The 16458-nt window shown below is 33.2% G+C and overlaps 1 protein-coding gene across 6 annotated transcripts in view; it reads right to left on the reverse strand.

The window, feature by feature from the left end:
* SLC6A15 (solute carrier family 6 member 15) overlaps positions 1-16458 on the reverse strand; it is a 49018-nt gene that overhangs the window by 19404 nt on the left and 13156 nt on the right. For all 6 annotated transcript variants that reach the window (XM_042947271.1, XM_042947266.1, XM_042947267.1 and 3 more), the window contains exon 2: positions 2018-2485. In XM_042947271.1, the coding sequence (XP_042803205.1) occupies positions 2018-2306 (289 nt within the window). In that variant the 5' untranslated portion in view covers positions 2307-2485. The remainder of the gene's footprint in view (positions 1-2017; positions 2486-16458) is intronic.

A 16458-nucleotide genomic window follows, 5' to 3' on the forward strand; every position in this document is an offset into this window, starting at 1 on the left:
CCTGGTAGCTTCTATACTACACTATTTACTAAGCTTACCCATTGTACTTTAAATTTAATATCTTCAAACAAATCAACTTATGCTGGGTTTACCACTTTTTAGTTCTATTATTCATGAAGTGCCTCCAGTGACAGATGAATGAGATTCAACTAGTCTCAGGTTATCTGACTAAACAGCCAGAAAATACAACTCAAATACCTGTAAGGCTCAATACTATACTGCATGTTGGGTACAGCCTTTTGTATTGACAGCCCTTTTGAAATGAAAAAGTCCATTGGCATTTTATATCGCTGTCCAGTATTTTTTTATTTGAAGAGAGGAAACAATGGTAGGAAGAACGTTTTGACTCCTATTACATATGACAATAAGGAGGAGGAGCCATTCTGTCTAATAACTAATCTCTAAATATGAAATCCTTTGAGTTCTCCACCAAAACAAAATTTGCATTAAATGGATGGCAACCTGACTTCAGGCAGTACAGCCTTCTTCCTCAACAGTATGGCCAGTAAGGCTCATAAAGTGAAAGGCTTAAGATCAGAATTCATCTTCTTCTAGTCTTGGCAAATGGGATGACTCAGGAGAAACAAAAAGCAGGCTAGTATACAGCTACTTATAGCTGATTTGATAAATAATTCCTATGTGATGTTCATGACTGGCTAAGGAGCATACGGTTTCAGTGGAGTGATGTGTAGTGCATCACATCACTGACATCAAGAGGTATCGATTCTTACCTCTCAGGCAGATTTGTCTAACAGGCTACTATTTCCAAACCTGTTGTTTTGTGCCCGGTTGAATTAACTAAGCAAGATCTTACATATATTTTGTCATCAGAACACCTTAGCTTTTTATCTTTTAATCCAAAAAGAAATTTCACAAATTAATGGTTATATTATCTCATTTGATTTGTACAGAAAGTATAAAACCATATTTTTGTCCAGTCAACTAAACTATCACAAATTGGAATGAAATACCAAAATAATCTTTCTACATTTTGTACGATGAAATTTAGTTAATATTTAGTTTTTAACCGCATTTATTTTCACAGCTTCCATGTACGTATATAGATAATAAAGTTTCAACTCAAATGTTAGTTAACTTAATATTACTTGACTTTGGTACCCTATAGAGCTTGTGTCCTACATGAACAAGCCATTCCCTTGAATATGTTTTTTACTGATTTTTAAGACAATTTTTGCTAAGTAACCCTTATTATTATATGCACAAATACAAAAAGCTAGACTATTAGGTTGATGGATTTATTTTTGTTTAAAGTTATGGATGCTGATTTCTTTTTTAATTTAAATTCAAGTTAGTTAACATACAGTGTAGTCTTGGCTTCAGGAGTAGAACCCAGCAAGGATGCTAATTTCTTTAAAGTTTTTTTTGAAACTAAACATTGTCCCCAAATACTATAGAATTAGGAATCAAATATATATGGTATCTAAGGATGAAGAATGTCTAGCAATACATTAATTATCTGGTTAAATCCCTTCCACTGGGATCTACAAAGTTTTGGTCAGCATTTGAACACTATAATTACTCTAAATTAAATACAATTTTTGTGTGGTAAAATGAAATTATTTCAAATTCAGAGTTCATAAATTGTGTAGAAAAAATTCTTTGTGACTTGTTTTACCAGTATCGTCTTATATCAGAAACTTTAGGTTTTTCTCCAAAGAGAATAACTGACAGGCATAAGGAATGCCTGTAACATTTGTTAGAAAGTCCAGTAATTTAGAGATGTTTAATAACATCCACAGAAAGAATTTGAGAATGTATTACCCTTAAGAAATCTTTCTTTGAGTATTCATAACAAGCCATCTGCGTCTATGGAAACCTAATCTGAAAACAGAGGTGAGCTCACTTCCAACAAAGGAGTCTCCCTGGCTTTACAATGGAATTCATACTTTCTGAAATAATGAGACTGCAGCAACAACAGGAGCTATTTCAAACAGTCAATTACAATTTACTTAGCAACGTATCACTGAACAACAAAACAAAACCCCCCAAAACTTACCACCTCCGTTCTTCTGACATAGGTATGGGAATCGCCACACATTTCCTAAACCCACAGAAAATCCAACTTGGGCCAGGATGTATTGTAGTTTGCTGTTCCAAGCTGGTCTTTCATCTTCAACTTCTGATTCCTCTTCAACATCTATATCTTTTTCCTCCTGAACATCAACAATTAGTTCACTCTTCTTAAAAGCATCATCAGCTGAGTCTTCATTGGAAAGAAGGTCTTTGACAGACTCAATAACTTCATCATCTAATTCTCTTTTTACCACCTTGCTATTCTTCGGCATTGGAAAATGTGGGTAGTATTATTTTTTAAAAATTCCCTTATGGTGAATTTTTAATTTTTTTTTGAAAAATGTTAATTGATATGAATAAAAGATGGAGGAGGGTATCAATTAAATCCTTTTTTCAAGGTGATAGAGTCTTAATGGATCCTGGATCTGAATGTCCAATATTCTACAGGTACCTGTAAAATTTTAAGTTGAAAAACAATAATATTTAATGAGAAAAAATATTTAAAATACTGAAAACTCTTTATTATTAGTTTGTATGATGAAAACTCTCTCTACCAAGTATAAGACATATGATTGTCCTTGGCCCTTCATAGTTTAATGTTGCCAGAAGTATAAAAATTGTAAAGTACACATGTGCTTCAGACACATTTTCTTTTAATGTTTATTTTATTTATTTTTTGAGACAGAAAGAGAGAGAAAGAGAGAGAGAGAGAAAGAGCGAGCACAAGCAGGGGAGGCACAGAGAGAAAGGGAGACACAGAACCTGAAGCAGGTTCCAGGCTCTGAGCTGTCAGTACAGAGCCTGATGTGGAGCTCAAACTCGCAAACCATGAGATCATGCCCTGAGCTGAATTCGGATGCCTAAGCAACTGAGCCACCCAGGTATCTCTGGACACATTTTCTTTTAACTAACTACTTCCTTCTTACATAAATCTACTTTGATTTAAGATATACTCCAATGTATAATGTATATGGTGTTCATTAGTACTTAAAATTTTTTGACTTTTTTTTTTAATTCTTCCTTTTCTCCTCTCTGACTAAAGTACATCCTTTACTTTATTCCTCATAGAATTACATACACAATTACATGTCATCCTTATAAATTTGTCTTATATAGAATCTCTTCTGTTCATGTATTCATCTGTTCACCCACTTGATATTAATTATAATAGGGCTACAATTAAGGGATACAAACATTCACAAATTATACAATATCTGCTTTAAAGGAGCTTATATTTGATAGAGCGAAAGGTACATTCCAAATAATTACACTACATTGCATAATTTATATGACCCAACATCATTACTATAGGAGAGATCAGAAATGTTGCATAAAAGCAGCATTATAGTTGGGCAGAAATGGAGTTGAGGACACACCAAACATAAGGAGTAGGATAAAAAGATGCAGGAAAAAAAAAAAAAAAAAAGGAAAAAAAAATTAAAAAAAAAAAAAAGATGCAGGAAGCGGTAAAAATTATTACTTGTGTAAACATTCTCTCCAATGACCCAAAAACATACTACCACCACTTTGGAATTTTCCCTTTATTTCATTTTAGGTTATATCTCATTTCCTTTTCTCTGTTCAAATATAGACCAAGTAAGTCTATAGGGTATGTCTGCAGACCGATCAGATTGTCTATTTCAAAAAGTGTTTAAACATATGAATGCTTCTTTTCAAAATTAGGTCAGAAGACTTAGAAATAATATCCCAAGAAGTCTGTCATTTGTTGCTAGAAAAAAACAATTCTTTGATGGAACTGTATTAGATTTACATTCAAAGTCAAAGAAATAGCCCATCATACTTTAATTTATAAGCTTCATGAACAAGACAGGGGGCTAGGTAACTCAATGAAAAAGAAAAAAAAAAAAAAAAGGAATTCATTAACTTGACCATGTAACTTTTACTGGTTGCCTTTAGGTAAACAACTTTTATTGGAGGTGTTCAGTTGTTTCCCAATTAAAATATATACCCTAAGAGCAAACACTCATTTAGGATTTGGTGAAGATTAAGAGTTAGACTGTGAAGAAAGCTCTGAAAAACAGCATTCCCAAAATACTTTAAATAATAGATACATCTCTAGAATAAGTGAAAAACTTCTCATGGTAACTATCATAAAGAGACCAACAAATTTTTGATGTGGAAATAGTTTTAAGAGGTTAGAGATTATGTTTGTTTAATTTGCTTCATTTTTCCCGAGAGTTCAGTAAATATTAGTTGAGTAAATGAATAAATACAGCCAGTGAAAAATTGAAATAAGCTAATTATCCAAATAATTTTTGCTGAAGAAACAATCTGACATATAGGAAATTGTGAGACAAGAATTATGTAAAGATCTACATTTGTTGAATTACCTAAAGATAAATTGTTGGCCCAGTGATTTAACTGACACATAGATAAGAGTATTGGCTTTAATATGACAAACTAGGAGTTGTGTCCTAGTTCTTTTATTTCTTAGTTGTATAACTTCTCGTAGTTATCCCACTCGGCCCTAGTTTCCTCAATAAACTAAGGTTATCAGCTATTCTTTTCGCTTTTTCCACACAAATAAAAAGGTAAGGAATGTATCAAAGTTTAGAAATACTACTACAGTAAAAACAGCCACCATATCAGAAAAATTTAAGACAGTGTTACTCATGAACCTCTCCCAAATTAATTATCTCGGAAATTGTAGTATTTATTCTATGTATTTCCAAGTCTTTGTGGAAAAAAAAATACACAAACAAAATGAAATGAAAAATAACAATGTTGGACACTGCTGAATTTTTTAAAAATATTAAATGAATAATCATATCAACGTACAAACAATATCCTTTGGCAAAGTTTACATTTAAAAGTTTCTATCAGAGGAGCGCCTGGGTGGCTCAATTGGTTGAGCATCCAGCTTAGGCTCAGATCATGGTCTCACAGCTTGTGAGTTCGAGCCCAGAATCAGGCTCTGTGCTGACAACTCAGAGCCTGGAGCCTGCTTTGGATTCTGTGTCTCCCTCTCTTCCTGCCCCTTCCTCACTCGTGCTCTGTCTCTGTCTCTCTCTCAAAAATAAATAAACATTAAAAAAAATGTTTTTAACGTTTCTATCAGGGTACCCAGAGTTCATATTTTCCACGAAAAAAAATCGTCAAATATAAACAAAATTTAAATACAATGGTATATTATAAATGCCTAAAATATATCTAATATATGAAACCTATCTAACTATATATACAGATTATATAGTACAGTAGTCCTAGGCAACCTTTATAATATTAAACATACTAAAAAGGATGTTAAACAGGTTGTTTCACTTATTTAGAGCTCTCTTCACTAGGCCATAAGCTCTGCCTGGAGAATGGCTTTATCTTACTCATCTCACATTCTTAAGGTTTAAACTTGTCTGTGAAGTGAATGAACTCTAAGAAGTAGGACAGAATAATATTGTTATGATAACTACAAGTATTCTGCACTATTACACATTTGGTTGTTTTTTTTTTGGGGGGGGGGTTGATTTTTTACTCCAAGGACCTATACTCATTGAGTCAGAGACATTCCTTTCAGAGGCTGCATAAAACCAAATGTAAAGATATAAATTGAATTTCTGAATGGATTTGTAAAAACTCAGTATGTAAGACAACAATTTGGAAAGTAAATTAACTTCATATTTTCAAGACCTAACTTTTCTAAATTATATCATTTTTTTATGATGCTCAAAGCTTACCTGAAGATCCTAGTTAATAAAAGTAGGCCATATATATAGATTAAAAAGAGAATAAAAAGCCAGGTTGACTACTGCCAAAAGTATATTGGTCATTGCTACATCTGGGAAAAGAAGAAATGAAGCCGGAATGTCCAGGAAGGAAGTGAGGTAGAAAGTAATAAAGTATCACTACTCTACAGGTCACACAGGAAGGTCACACAGGAAGTAGGATAATCAGTTTCAAGGAACTGCACAGCTTCTGCCAAGCTAGCACCAACCATTCCTGTGACAGAATCAAGCTATCATTTACTGCCCTTCACTGCACCTATGAGTTGCATTATCAGTCTATATCACTACTGGGTAAAGGCCTCCTCTCTACCCCTGAGCAACAGATATTCAAGATCCAACATCAATAAAATACTGCCCATGGATCAAATACAACACACTGTCTGATTTTATAAATAAAATTCTATTGGAACATAGATAGCCATGCCCACACATTTACATATTTTCCATAGGTAATTTTGTGCTGCAACAGCAGAGTCACTTTGTATGTACTGCAAAGCCTAAAATATTTCTCACTATCTTGAAAAAAATTGACAACCACTGTTCCAGAGAATAAATCTGAATTGAAGATGTGGAGTTTCCTAGACCACTCAATCTAGGCTCCATTTGAATGACATGAATTTCTTTATAAAATAGTGTGACAAGATAGAACTCTACACATTCAAAGATAAGCAATTACTAAGAATGAAAGGGTTTTATATGGAACCAGGGAGATGGAGTGGTAGTATTTGAGAGGGGAAGAAACATAAGCAAAGACAAAGGTGGAAAATATATGTCAGGAAACAGAATGCTCAAGAGTTTCAAGTAGATTACTTATTAAAAAAAAAACAAACTCAGAGATTCAATAAATTAAAGATTAAAAAGTTCCCTTTTAAAAAAATCAAAGAAAAGATATTAAAGATGAATAGAAATAAAAAGTTAGGTGGATGAATACTAAATATAGAAATTGGAATATTCATTATAGGAATAAAAGGCATATTTGGAAAAAATAAAGGCTGCTACAAGTACATCCACAGACATCAGAATAGACTTAAGGAAACTTCTCAAAAAGAATGAAAAGAGTCAAATATTTTAAAGTAATTCAGAGAAAAAGCTAATGGAAATGGAAGTCAGATAAAGGTGATACAACAAACATAAAATTGGTGTACCCAGGAAAGAAAATAGAATTAATATAACATAAAATACTAACAGAAGTTTTGCTTATACTCATATTTTCAAATAATAATAATACAGAAGGGTCAACACTGAAAAATCTGGCATAAAGATTCCTAGGGACTTCAAGCAGAGTAGAAAGGGGAAATAAAAAGACTTCCCAGTATACTTAATAACCTCTAAAACAAAACAAAACTAAACAAAACTAAGAGGAAAAAATACTTTCTAATTTTTGTAATCAATTATTTTATATTCTAATTATAAAGGCCACAGGCAAATATTCTTATCTATAAGAGATCTGATGATCCCTATTGGGGAGGGAGAGAAACAGATTACATGATCGTGAACTTTGGCCAACCAAAAGAGAAAACAAAGTATCTCAGTAATAGAGAAGGCATGTTAAAGGATAGAAGTGAACATTAATTTAAACAAGAAATAAACTTTAAAATCTATATGAATTATGTTTAGGGGAAAATATAAATTAAAATTTAAAAAATAACTGACAAAATTGGGAATTAAATGGGAGAAGACAGAAAGAAATAAAAGTATGAGGATGTTCTCATCTTTCATATCAGGAAGCAACTCAGGGTACCTTCTAAATATGAAACCCATAGTTGAAAAAAATGATAATGCCCAACCTCTTCACATTTTCATATAATCCTCCTGATTTACTTTTAATGGGATCTTGCCGAAATTAATATTTCTTGCTGTGAAGAGACATGTATTGATGCCAAACACTTATATCTAGTTTCTAGAATCAGATTGAGTTCAAATCCTATTTCTATCACTTATGGTTCTATGAGCTTGGCTAAATTACCCTGTTACCTAATAATAAAGTGCTTGGGTACATGCCAGCACGTTGAGAGAACTCAATATACGTCTTCTTTCATTACTATGATTATCAGTCCTCTTACAGTTGTATTATGTTACAACTGGCTTGTTGCAAATTATTCTATTAAGAATAATGGTAAGTCCAGAGCCAATGCTATATGTTTAAATTGTTGTAACATCACTTTGTTGTCTAGTAACAGTTTTCTATTGCTGCATAACAAGTTACCTCAAAACTTAATAAACAAATGTTTTAGTTGCTTATGATTCTGTGTGTTTGCAATTTGAACTAGGCTTAGATGAACAGTTCTTTCATTCGTCTTGACTCAGGTCATTTCTCCACTACAGTCATCTATCAACTGAAGTGGGGAAGGATGGTCTAAGATGGCCTCAGTCACATTCTAACAGGAGGCAGTCTATAAGCCAGAGCACTTTGGTTCTCCTATATGTAGTCTCTACAAAATGCTAGCTCCAACTTGTTCACATTATAAGCTCAGAGTTCCAACTCTAGCCAAAAGAAGTAAGCCCAACCTGTGAGTGCTAGTAAAGCCTCTGTTTGTTTAGCATTTGCTAATGTTTCACTGGCCAAAGCAAAATCACACATCTAAGTCCAGATTGATTACAGAATGGATAAACACCACTTTTTGATGGCATGAGCAACAAAGTCAGATTGCAAAAGTACAAGTAGAGAGAAGAGAAAAATATTGCCACCATCTTTGAAAATAATCTACACTTGTCCAGTTAGAATTCCTCTCTTTGGATTTTGATTCTTGAGGAGAGGAACAAAGAGATCAAAAGGTTGGCATCTCACTCAATTCCAAAGGCATTACGCCCAGGCTGTAATTACTACTGTAGTCATGGATTCTGGTTCCTATTTTTAAGAACTGTTTTCATTCTTGCCCTTTTCCATCTCATTGCCAAGCACCCCATTGTTCCTTTGAGCCCCTGAGCTCCTGAGCCTTGCCAGTGTTTCTTCCTTATTTTACTTTATTTTTACCTCTTAGCCAGCATCAGTTTCTGCAACTTTCAAACAAAGAACTCTGAATAATACAACATTATAAATGTAAAACAACTGGTGTCTTTCTATTCATCACAATAAATGTTGGGGATGTTACATTACTTAAATTTGGACTTATATTTACATTTTTCTCATTCTCCTATCTTTGTATTGCTTTAATTATCTTCGTATGTAATTTTTCAGAAAAAAAGACTAAATCACTTAAAACAAGATTGAAAACATTTTTATATCAACATAATAAATGTATAACTCAGTGCTTCTCAACCCTAAGCATTTTTAATGTCTTTCTTTTTTGAGATTATTTCCTTGCCTTTCCACATAAATTTTGAAGTCAGCTGGTTAATTCTACACCCCTCCACCAAAAAACTAAAACAAAAACAAACCCCCCCCCCAAAAAAAACAAACAAAAAAACCAGCTTGCTATAATTCTGACCGGGATTGCATTGATTCTATAAACCCATTTGGGGAGCACTGACATCTTAAAACATAGAATTTTCCAATCTATGAACTTGGTATATCTCTTCATTTATTTATATCTTCTTTAATTTCTCTCTGGAAAAAGTTGATTTTAAATACAAGTTTCCTATCCTGCAACAATGCTGAAATTGAGCTGATGTTGTTTTAAGATCCCTTAGGATTTTTATATACACAATATGTTAAAGGTAAATAAAGACAGTTTGGGTCTCTCATTGTTTACCTTTAATTTCTTTTTCTTGACTTACCATACTGGCTGTGACATCCACTAAAATTCTGAACGGAAGTATTAAGAACAGACATCTTCATCTATGCCCCGATGCTAATCGGAAAGTACTCAATATTTTACTAAGTACAATGTTAGTTATGGATTTTTTTTTTCATAGATGCCTTTTGTCAGTTTAGGACAGTTTCTTTTTATTCCTAGTTCAGTGAGGGTCATTATTATTTTTTTTAATCCTGAGTCAGTATTTAATTTTGGTGCATAATTTTTTACCTGTATTAGGATAATCATATAACTTCTTAATCTATCAATATAATAACATCAATTGTTTTTGTATTTTAGACCAATTTTTCATTATGAAACAAACCCACTGGTCAAGATGTATTACCTTTTTAATATGTTACTGGAATCAGTTTGCAAATATTTTGGTAAGGATATTTTCAACTTTATTTATGGGAACATGGATCAATAATTTTTTCTCTTGGATTTTGCTTTTATGGTTTTGGTAGACTTATAAATGGAGTTTTAAAATGGCCTCTCATTTATTTTCTGAGAGAGTATATGTAGAATTAGTTTTATTTCTTCCTTACATGTTTGGCAGCACTCACCCATAAAGCCATCTGGGCCTGGAGTTTTCTTTCAGAGAATATTTTTAATTAAAAATTCGATTTATTTCATTGATATACAGCTACCGAGACTTTCTTTTTCATGTGTTATTTTTGGTGACTTGTAGTTTTCAAAGAATTTGTCCATCTCATTTAAATTGTCAAATTTGTTTGCAGAAAGTAATTCATAATATTCTGCAGTTTTTTAATAGCTGTAGGCTTTGTAGTCATATCACATTTTTAATTCCTGATATTGTTAATAGAATAGACAATATTCTCAGCATTTGTCTTAATTAGTCTTGCTAATATTTTCACTTCACTATATAATTAACTCAAAGTTTTGTGCAATTCTTACCCTATCTTTCAAGACTTTTTAGCTCCTAAACTATTGTTACAACCTCTTTGGTAACTTAATTAAACTCTAATTAACATTTCCAGTGAAAATATGCAGACTTAAAATAACAGGCAGGCACTTGCATCTTAGAGACAAGAGAGGACTCAAACAGACATGTCTGCACTGGCTAATTACTGGTACTTGCCACAAGCTTAATATTCTATTAATAAAGAACTAGAACAACAGCGAATTATCTCCCCGACTTGGGCAATTACAAATTTTACTGAATAAAATTTTCTTTAAATACGAACCAATTATGAACACCGAGTCTGACATTTATTGTGGATCCAAATGAAATTTACTTTTCTAATTCTTAATATATAGGATAAAAAGTAAAGACTATTCGAATAAAAACAAAATGTGAAACCAATTGCAACACCCAAGAAAAAAATGACACATCTTGAGACGTTTATAGTTAGGGAATAATTGTGAGAGAAAAAAAATAAGAGATTCTACAACACACAGAATTAATGATCTTCATAAGTAATACAGAAAATTTCAACAATACAGAAATCAACCTAAGCATTTCTTTTGCAAATTATATCCCCTTTACATAAAATGTTTGCACTAAGCAAAAAGATGACAAAAATCACAGAGCCAATCAAAAGAAGAGAAACAATTTTTTGCAAATGACAATACAAAATCGTAACTTAAACTTTATATATTTTGCCCCCAAAAAGGTGGACTATAACACACCAATCAGGATGGCTAAAATCGAAAACAAATTTTAAAAAGTAAAGAAACCAAAAGTTGGTAGGCATGAAAAGAGGCTAGATCAATCATATGTAGCTGATAGAAACATAAAATAGGACAGCCACTCTAAAAAATAGCTGGCAGTTTCTTTTAGCACTAATAATAGAGTTATCACACTGACCAGCAATTTGCACTCTTAGACATATATCCCAGAGAAATAAAAACTTATTTTCAAGTAATAACTTGCACATAAATGTTCTTATCAACTTTATTTATAATAGCTCCAAACTGAAAACTACCTAAATGTCCATCAATGAGTGAGTGGTTAAACAAGTTGTAGTACATCCGTGTCATCCAATATCAGCAATAAAAAGGAAAGAATTATTGATACGTGCGATAACTTGGATGAACCTCAAGGAAATGAGGCTGCATGGGGGAAAAGCCAATATTAAAAGGATACATATTGCATAATTATTCACTTACATAACATTTGTAAGATAACATAATTATGTAGATGAACCACAGAACAGTGGTTGCTAGCAGTTAGGGGAGAGAAGGGCCGGTGGGTGTGCTATAAAGGACAAAGGAATCTTGTGAGATGGTACAGTTTAGTGTCTTCATTGTGGTTAAGGATCACAGGAAGCTACACATTTGATAAACTGCAAAAAACCATACACATATATACACACACAGGCAGGGACCCTGACAAACTCTCTGGCTATCCTAATATCAATACGCTGGTTTTGATATTGTACTGTACATTTATACAAGATTGTAAAATGAGAGAGCCCAGGTGAAGGGTACACAAGGACCTCCTTTTGTAACTTCCTGTGACCTGGCAATTATTGCAAAATTATAAGGTAATTTCGATAAATTGAAATATATTTTTTGTTGATTTCTATGAATCAAGGACAGGGTTTAAATCTCACTTAAGTATTTTAATAAATCTCTTAAACATTTTAAAAATAGACAAAAGTTCTTCTAAACACTTAAATTACATATTGAAAACACCTCAGATTTAGACACTATATTCATTTCCTAAGAATGCTGTAATAAATTACTTCAAATTTAGTGGCTTCAAATAGCATAAATGAATTCTTCAAAGATCTGGAAATCAGAGATACAAAGTAATTTCAATAAACCAAAATCAAGGCATGGGAAGGTCCCTCCCTCAAGAGATCTAGGGAATAGTCTGTTCCTTGCCTTTTCTAGCTTCTGGAGACTGCCAGCATGCCTTAACTTATAGCCACATCCCTCCTATTACTACCTCCATCCTCACACTGTCTCCTCCTCTTCTGTGTGTATCTAATCCCCTTTGACTCTTTCATGTAAGAGGACATTGTGGTGACATGTAGCACCCATCTGTACATATCAGGATAATCTCTTCATTAGAGGATTATGTCTGCCAAGACTCTTTTTCCATATATGGTGACATTCACAAGTACCAAGAATTAGTAGGTAGACATATTTTTTAGCTGACTACAGGCGTAGAGTATTATATCACACTTATTTATATAGTTGTATTGTCCTATCATGAAAAATGAATTTGGAGGCAAATGTTTTATTCATCACCATGTTTTATTCATGACCATCATAAAATATCAAGTATGATCTTTCTTAGTTATTTCCCATAGTAGATTGTTTGCAAAAAGAATGTTTTTAGTTCCTCTCAATGCTGCGCATGTCTGCCTGCTACTCCTCCCATTAGGAAACGGAGCCTATTTCCTCTTCTCTTAATTCTGGGCTGTACCTGAACTTGAGTTTGAATTCTGGAAGTAACTGAACCTGCTTGGACCAGTAGAAGGCAGAAGTGACACTGCAAGTTCCAAGGCTAGGCCTGAAGAAGCTTGGCAGTTTGTGCTTTCACTCTTCTGGAATTCAGACACTATATATAAAAGTCCATATGCCCTGCTAGAAATCTCACATGGAAAGAGAGAGATAAAGTCTCAGTCAGCCACCAATTGTTCGGCCATTTAAGCTGAAGCCCTAGGCACAAGAACAAAGGCACGGACATTCTAGCCTCAGTCCAGCTGCCAGCACATACCAAATGGAACAGATGAAGTACTCAGCTGAGCCCAGACAACACACAAAATAATAAGAAATAATAATTCATTATTGTTTTAAGTTATTATAATACCAGAAAGGTAACAGATGCTAAAGAGGCTAAATAAATCATTGTTTCAAATCTATTGAAAAAAAAAAATGGTGTGTGTGTGGGGGGGTGCAGTTTGCGATGTAGCAACAGATAATTTAAACATTTGCCTATGGGGGAGATAAACTGAATATTCACTGAATTTAACTGGAAGTATAAATATTTAACTCTACTGAAATTTAAAATATTGTCCAAGGAACTGTTCACAAAGGGGCTAGACCCATGCAAAAGGGATGCAACTTAGAGTTTAAACCCATGCAGTGATTTTCTTCTAACCGTAAGATAAATATTAATCTTAAAAGACACATTTAGTTATTCTCATCTAAAGTTCCATGTGGTCAGCCTTATGTTTAAGGCAGTTATATATCAGAAATGAAACAGGAATTATAATAACAAAACCTGCAGACATCAAACTGATCATAAGGGAAGAGTAACAAAACACTCTATACACATAAGTTAACAACTTAGATAAAGTGGACAAATTCCTTGAAAAACACGAACCACCACAACTTACCCAATATCAAACAGATCATGTAATAGCTCTATATCTATTAAGGAACTTAAATGCATTATTTTTAAACTCTCACAAAAGCAATCTCTAGGCCTACCTGGATTCAATGGGGAACCCTATCAGACATTTAAAGAAGAATTAACACCAACTCTGCACAATCTCTTCTAGACGACAGAAGTAATGGAACACTTCAGAATTCATTTTATGAAGCTAGTGAAGCTAGTATTACTCTGATACTAAAACTATAAGCAGATAATGCCAGAAAAAAATGTTTAAATGTAAAATATAAAACTATAAAGATGTCTTAAGTAAATCATTGGAGAAATCTTTGCAATCTAGAGCTAAGCAAAGAGCTCTTAGATATGTCATCAATAGCAAAATCCATCAGAGCAAAATTTGGTAAACTGGACTTCAAAACGTAAAACTTTTACTCTGTGAAAGAACCCATTAAGAGGACAAAAAAAAAAAGCTAAAGACTGGAAGAAAAATATTTGCAGACCACATATCTGGGAGAGGGTCTGTATTTAGGACCTATAAGAAACTCATAAAACTCAACAATTAAAAAGATGGGTAAAAGACATACAGGGGCATTTCACTGAATACAATGCCTGGATGGCAAATGAGCACATGAAATGAGGTTCAACATTATTAGCCATTAGGGAAATGCTAATTAAAACTACAATGAGATGTCATTGCATACCTCTCAAAACAACTAAAATATAGGGATGACAAAATTCTGGCAAGGATACAGAGAAATTGGATCATTCATACTTTGCTGGTGAGAATAAACTAAACAAGCAACTATCATATAACCCAGAAATTGCACTCCTGGGCATTTATGCTGGAGAAATGAGAATTTATCTTCCATAAAACTTGTAAATGAGTATCCATAGCAGCTTTATTCATAATAACCCTAACCTGGAAACAACCCAGATGTCATTTAATGCGTGAATGGTTAAACAAACTTTGGTAAATCCATACCATGGAGTACTACTCAAAAATAAAAATAAACAAACTAGTGACATACACAACTTGGATGAATCTATAGACAATTATGCTGAGTGGAAAAAGCCAACTTCAAAATGTTGCATATTATATGATTCCATTTTGATAACATTCTTGAAATGCAAAATAATAAATATGAAGAACAGAGTGATGTGGTTGTAGTTATAAAGGGTAACACAGGGATCCTTACAGTGATGGAACTGTTCTGTAACTTGACTTTATCAATGTCAATATTGTGATTATGATGTTGTAAAACAGTTTTTCAAGATGTTACATTTTCAGGAAATTGGGTGAAGAGCACATAGAGCTCTCTGTATTATCTTTGAGCAACTACATGTGAATCTATAACCCTCTAAAATAAAAATTGTTTTAAAACCCTACTCAACTCACTAAAAACAATTTTCTTTGTATTTTTATGCTAATAAAACTGGCTAAATTTAATGATTCCACTAAATCTCATCTGCTGCTCTAATATAATTTTACTATTAATAATGTTGAAAGTAGAGACTTTCTTATAAATTCAGATACTAAAAAAATCACGGAGCCAAAATACTCATTGGCTTTTATACCTTACTCATTTGGCAGCATCTGATGCCTGGAAAGGCTCCACACCCAATGCCATGGGGCTTGAACTCACGACATGTTCTACCAACTGAGACAGCCAGGCACCCCAACTATTGTTTTTACCTTAGAATATATTTTAATCTATACTTGGAATAAGTAATACAGTTATATAGTATCAAACGGCATAAAGTGAAAAGTATTCCCATTATTTCCCTCAGCATATCAGTTTCACCCCCATCTCCCTGTAAGTCACCAAAGATTTCCACAGGTATTGGTATATATTCAAGCTAATAGGTGTGTTCTTCCACCCACCCAACTTGTTTTTTTTTTTACACAACTGTCACTATATGTATAACTCTGCCTTTTCGTTTTTCACTTAAAAATTCTTCAAAAACTTTTGCTCTCATTACAATTGCTCGTTTTGCCTTTTGTTTGTTTTGTTTTGTCTTAATAATTATATGATAGACCATGGCATGAGTATACATTTAGGTTATTTCTGATAATCTGAATCAATGTTCAAGAAACTGACTTTGTATATCTGGCATTTGCATATCTACAGAATACGTTGTTAGAAGAGGAACTACTTGATAAGAGGTTATGTGCTTCTATAATTTAGGTAAATACTGACAAGTGGCTCTTTATAAAAGTTGTCTCAACTTGTACTACAACTAGCAATGTATGAGACTGCCTGTTTCCCTCTGCCCTCTTGAAGACAGTGAGTCATTTTTTTTTATCTTTGCCAATCTGACTAGTGAAACAACTCCCAGTGTAAGCATTTCATTCAAAGATAACAATCAATGAATCTTATGTGAAAGGATACCTTAGTGCATTAATCACAAGGAAATAATGTGACCTTCAAGACTGAAAACAGTTCTCCAACAAGTGATACTGTGCATTCAAAACCACCCTGGAGCCCAGTCTCTGGGGCTTGTTATTCACAGAGAAATATAAGTAAATCACTATTGGTCAAAGTTAATATTTAAGTCGATAAATTCATTAAAAGTTTACCATATGCATCCAGAAGAGTAGTTCGGGTTTATTTTAAGTTATAAGGGAAATTGGAAATAA

This window comes from Panthera leo, chromosome B4, assembly GCF_018350215.1.
Source record: "Panthera leo isolate Ple1 chromosome B4, P.leo_Ple1_pat1.1, whole genome shotgun sequence".
In the NCBI taxonomy this organism is placed as follows: domain Eukaryota; kingdom Metazoa; phylum Chordata; class Mammalia; order Carnivora; family Felidae; genus Panthera; species Panthera leo.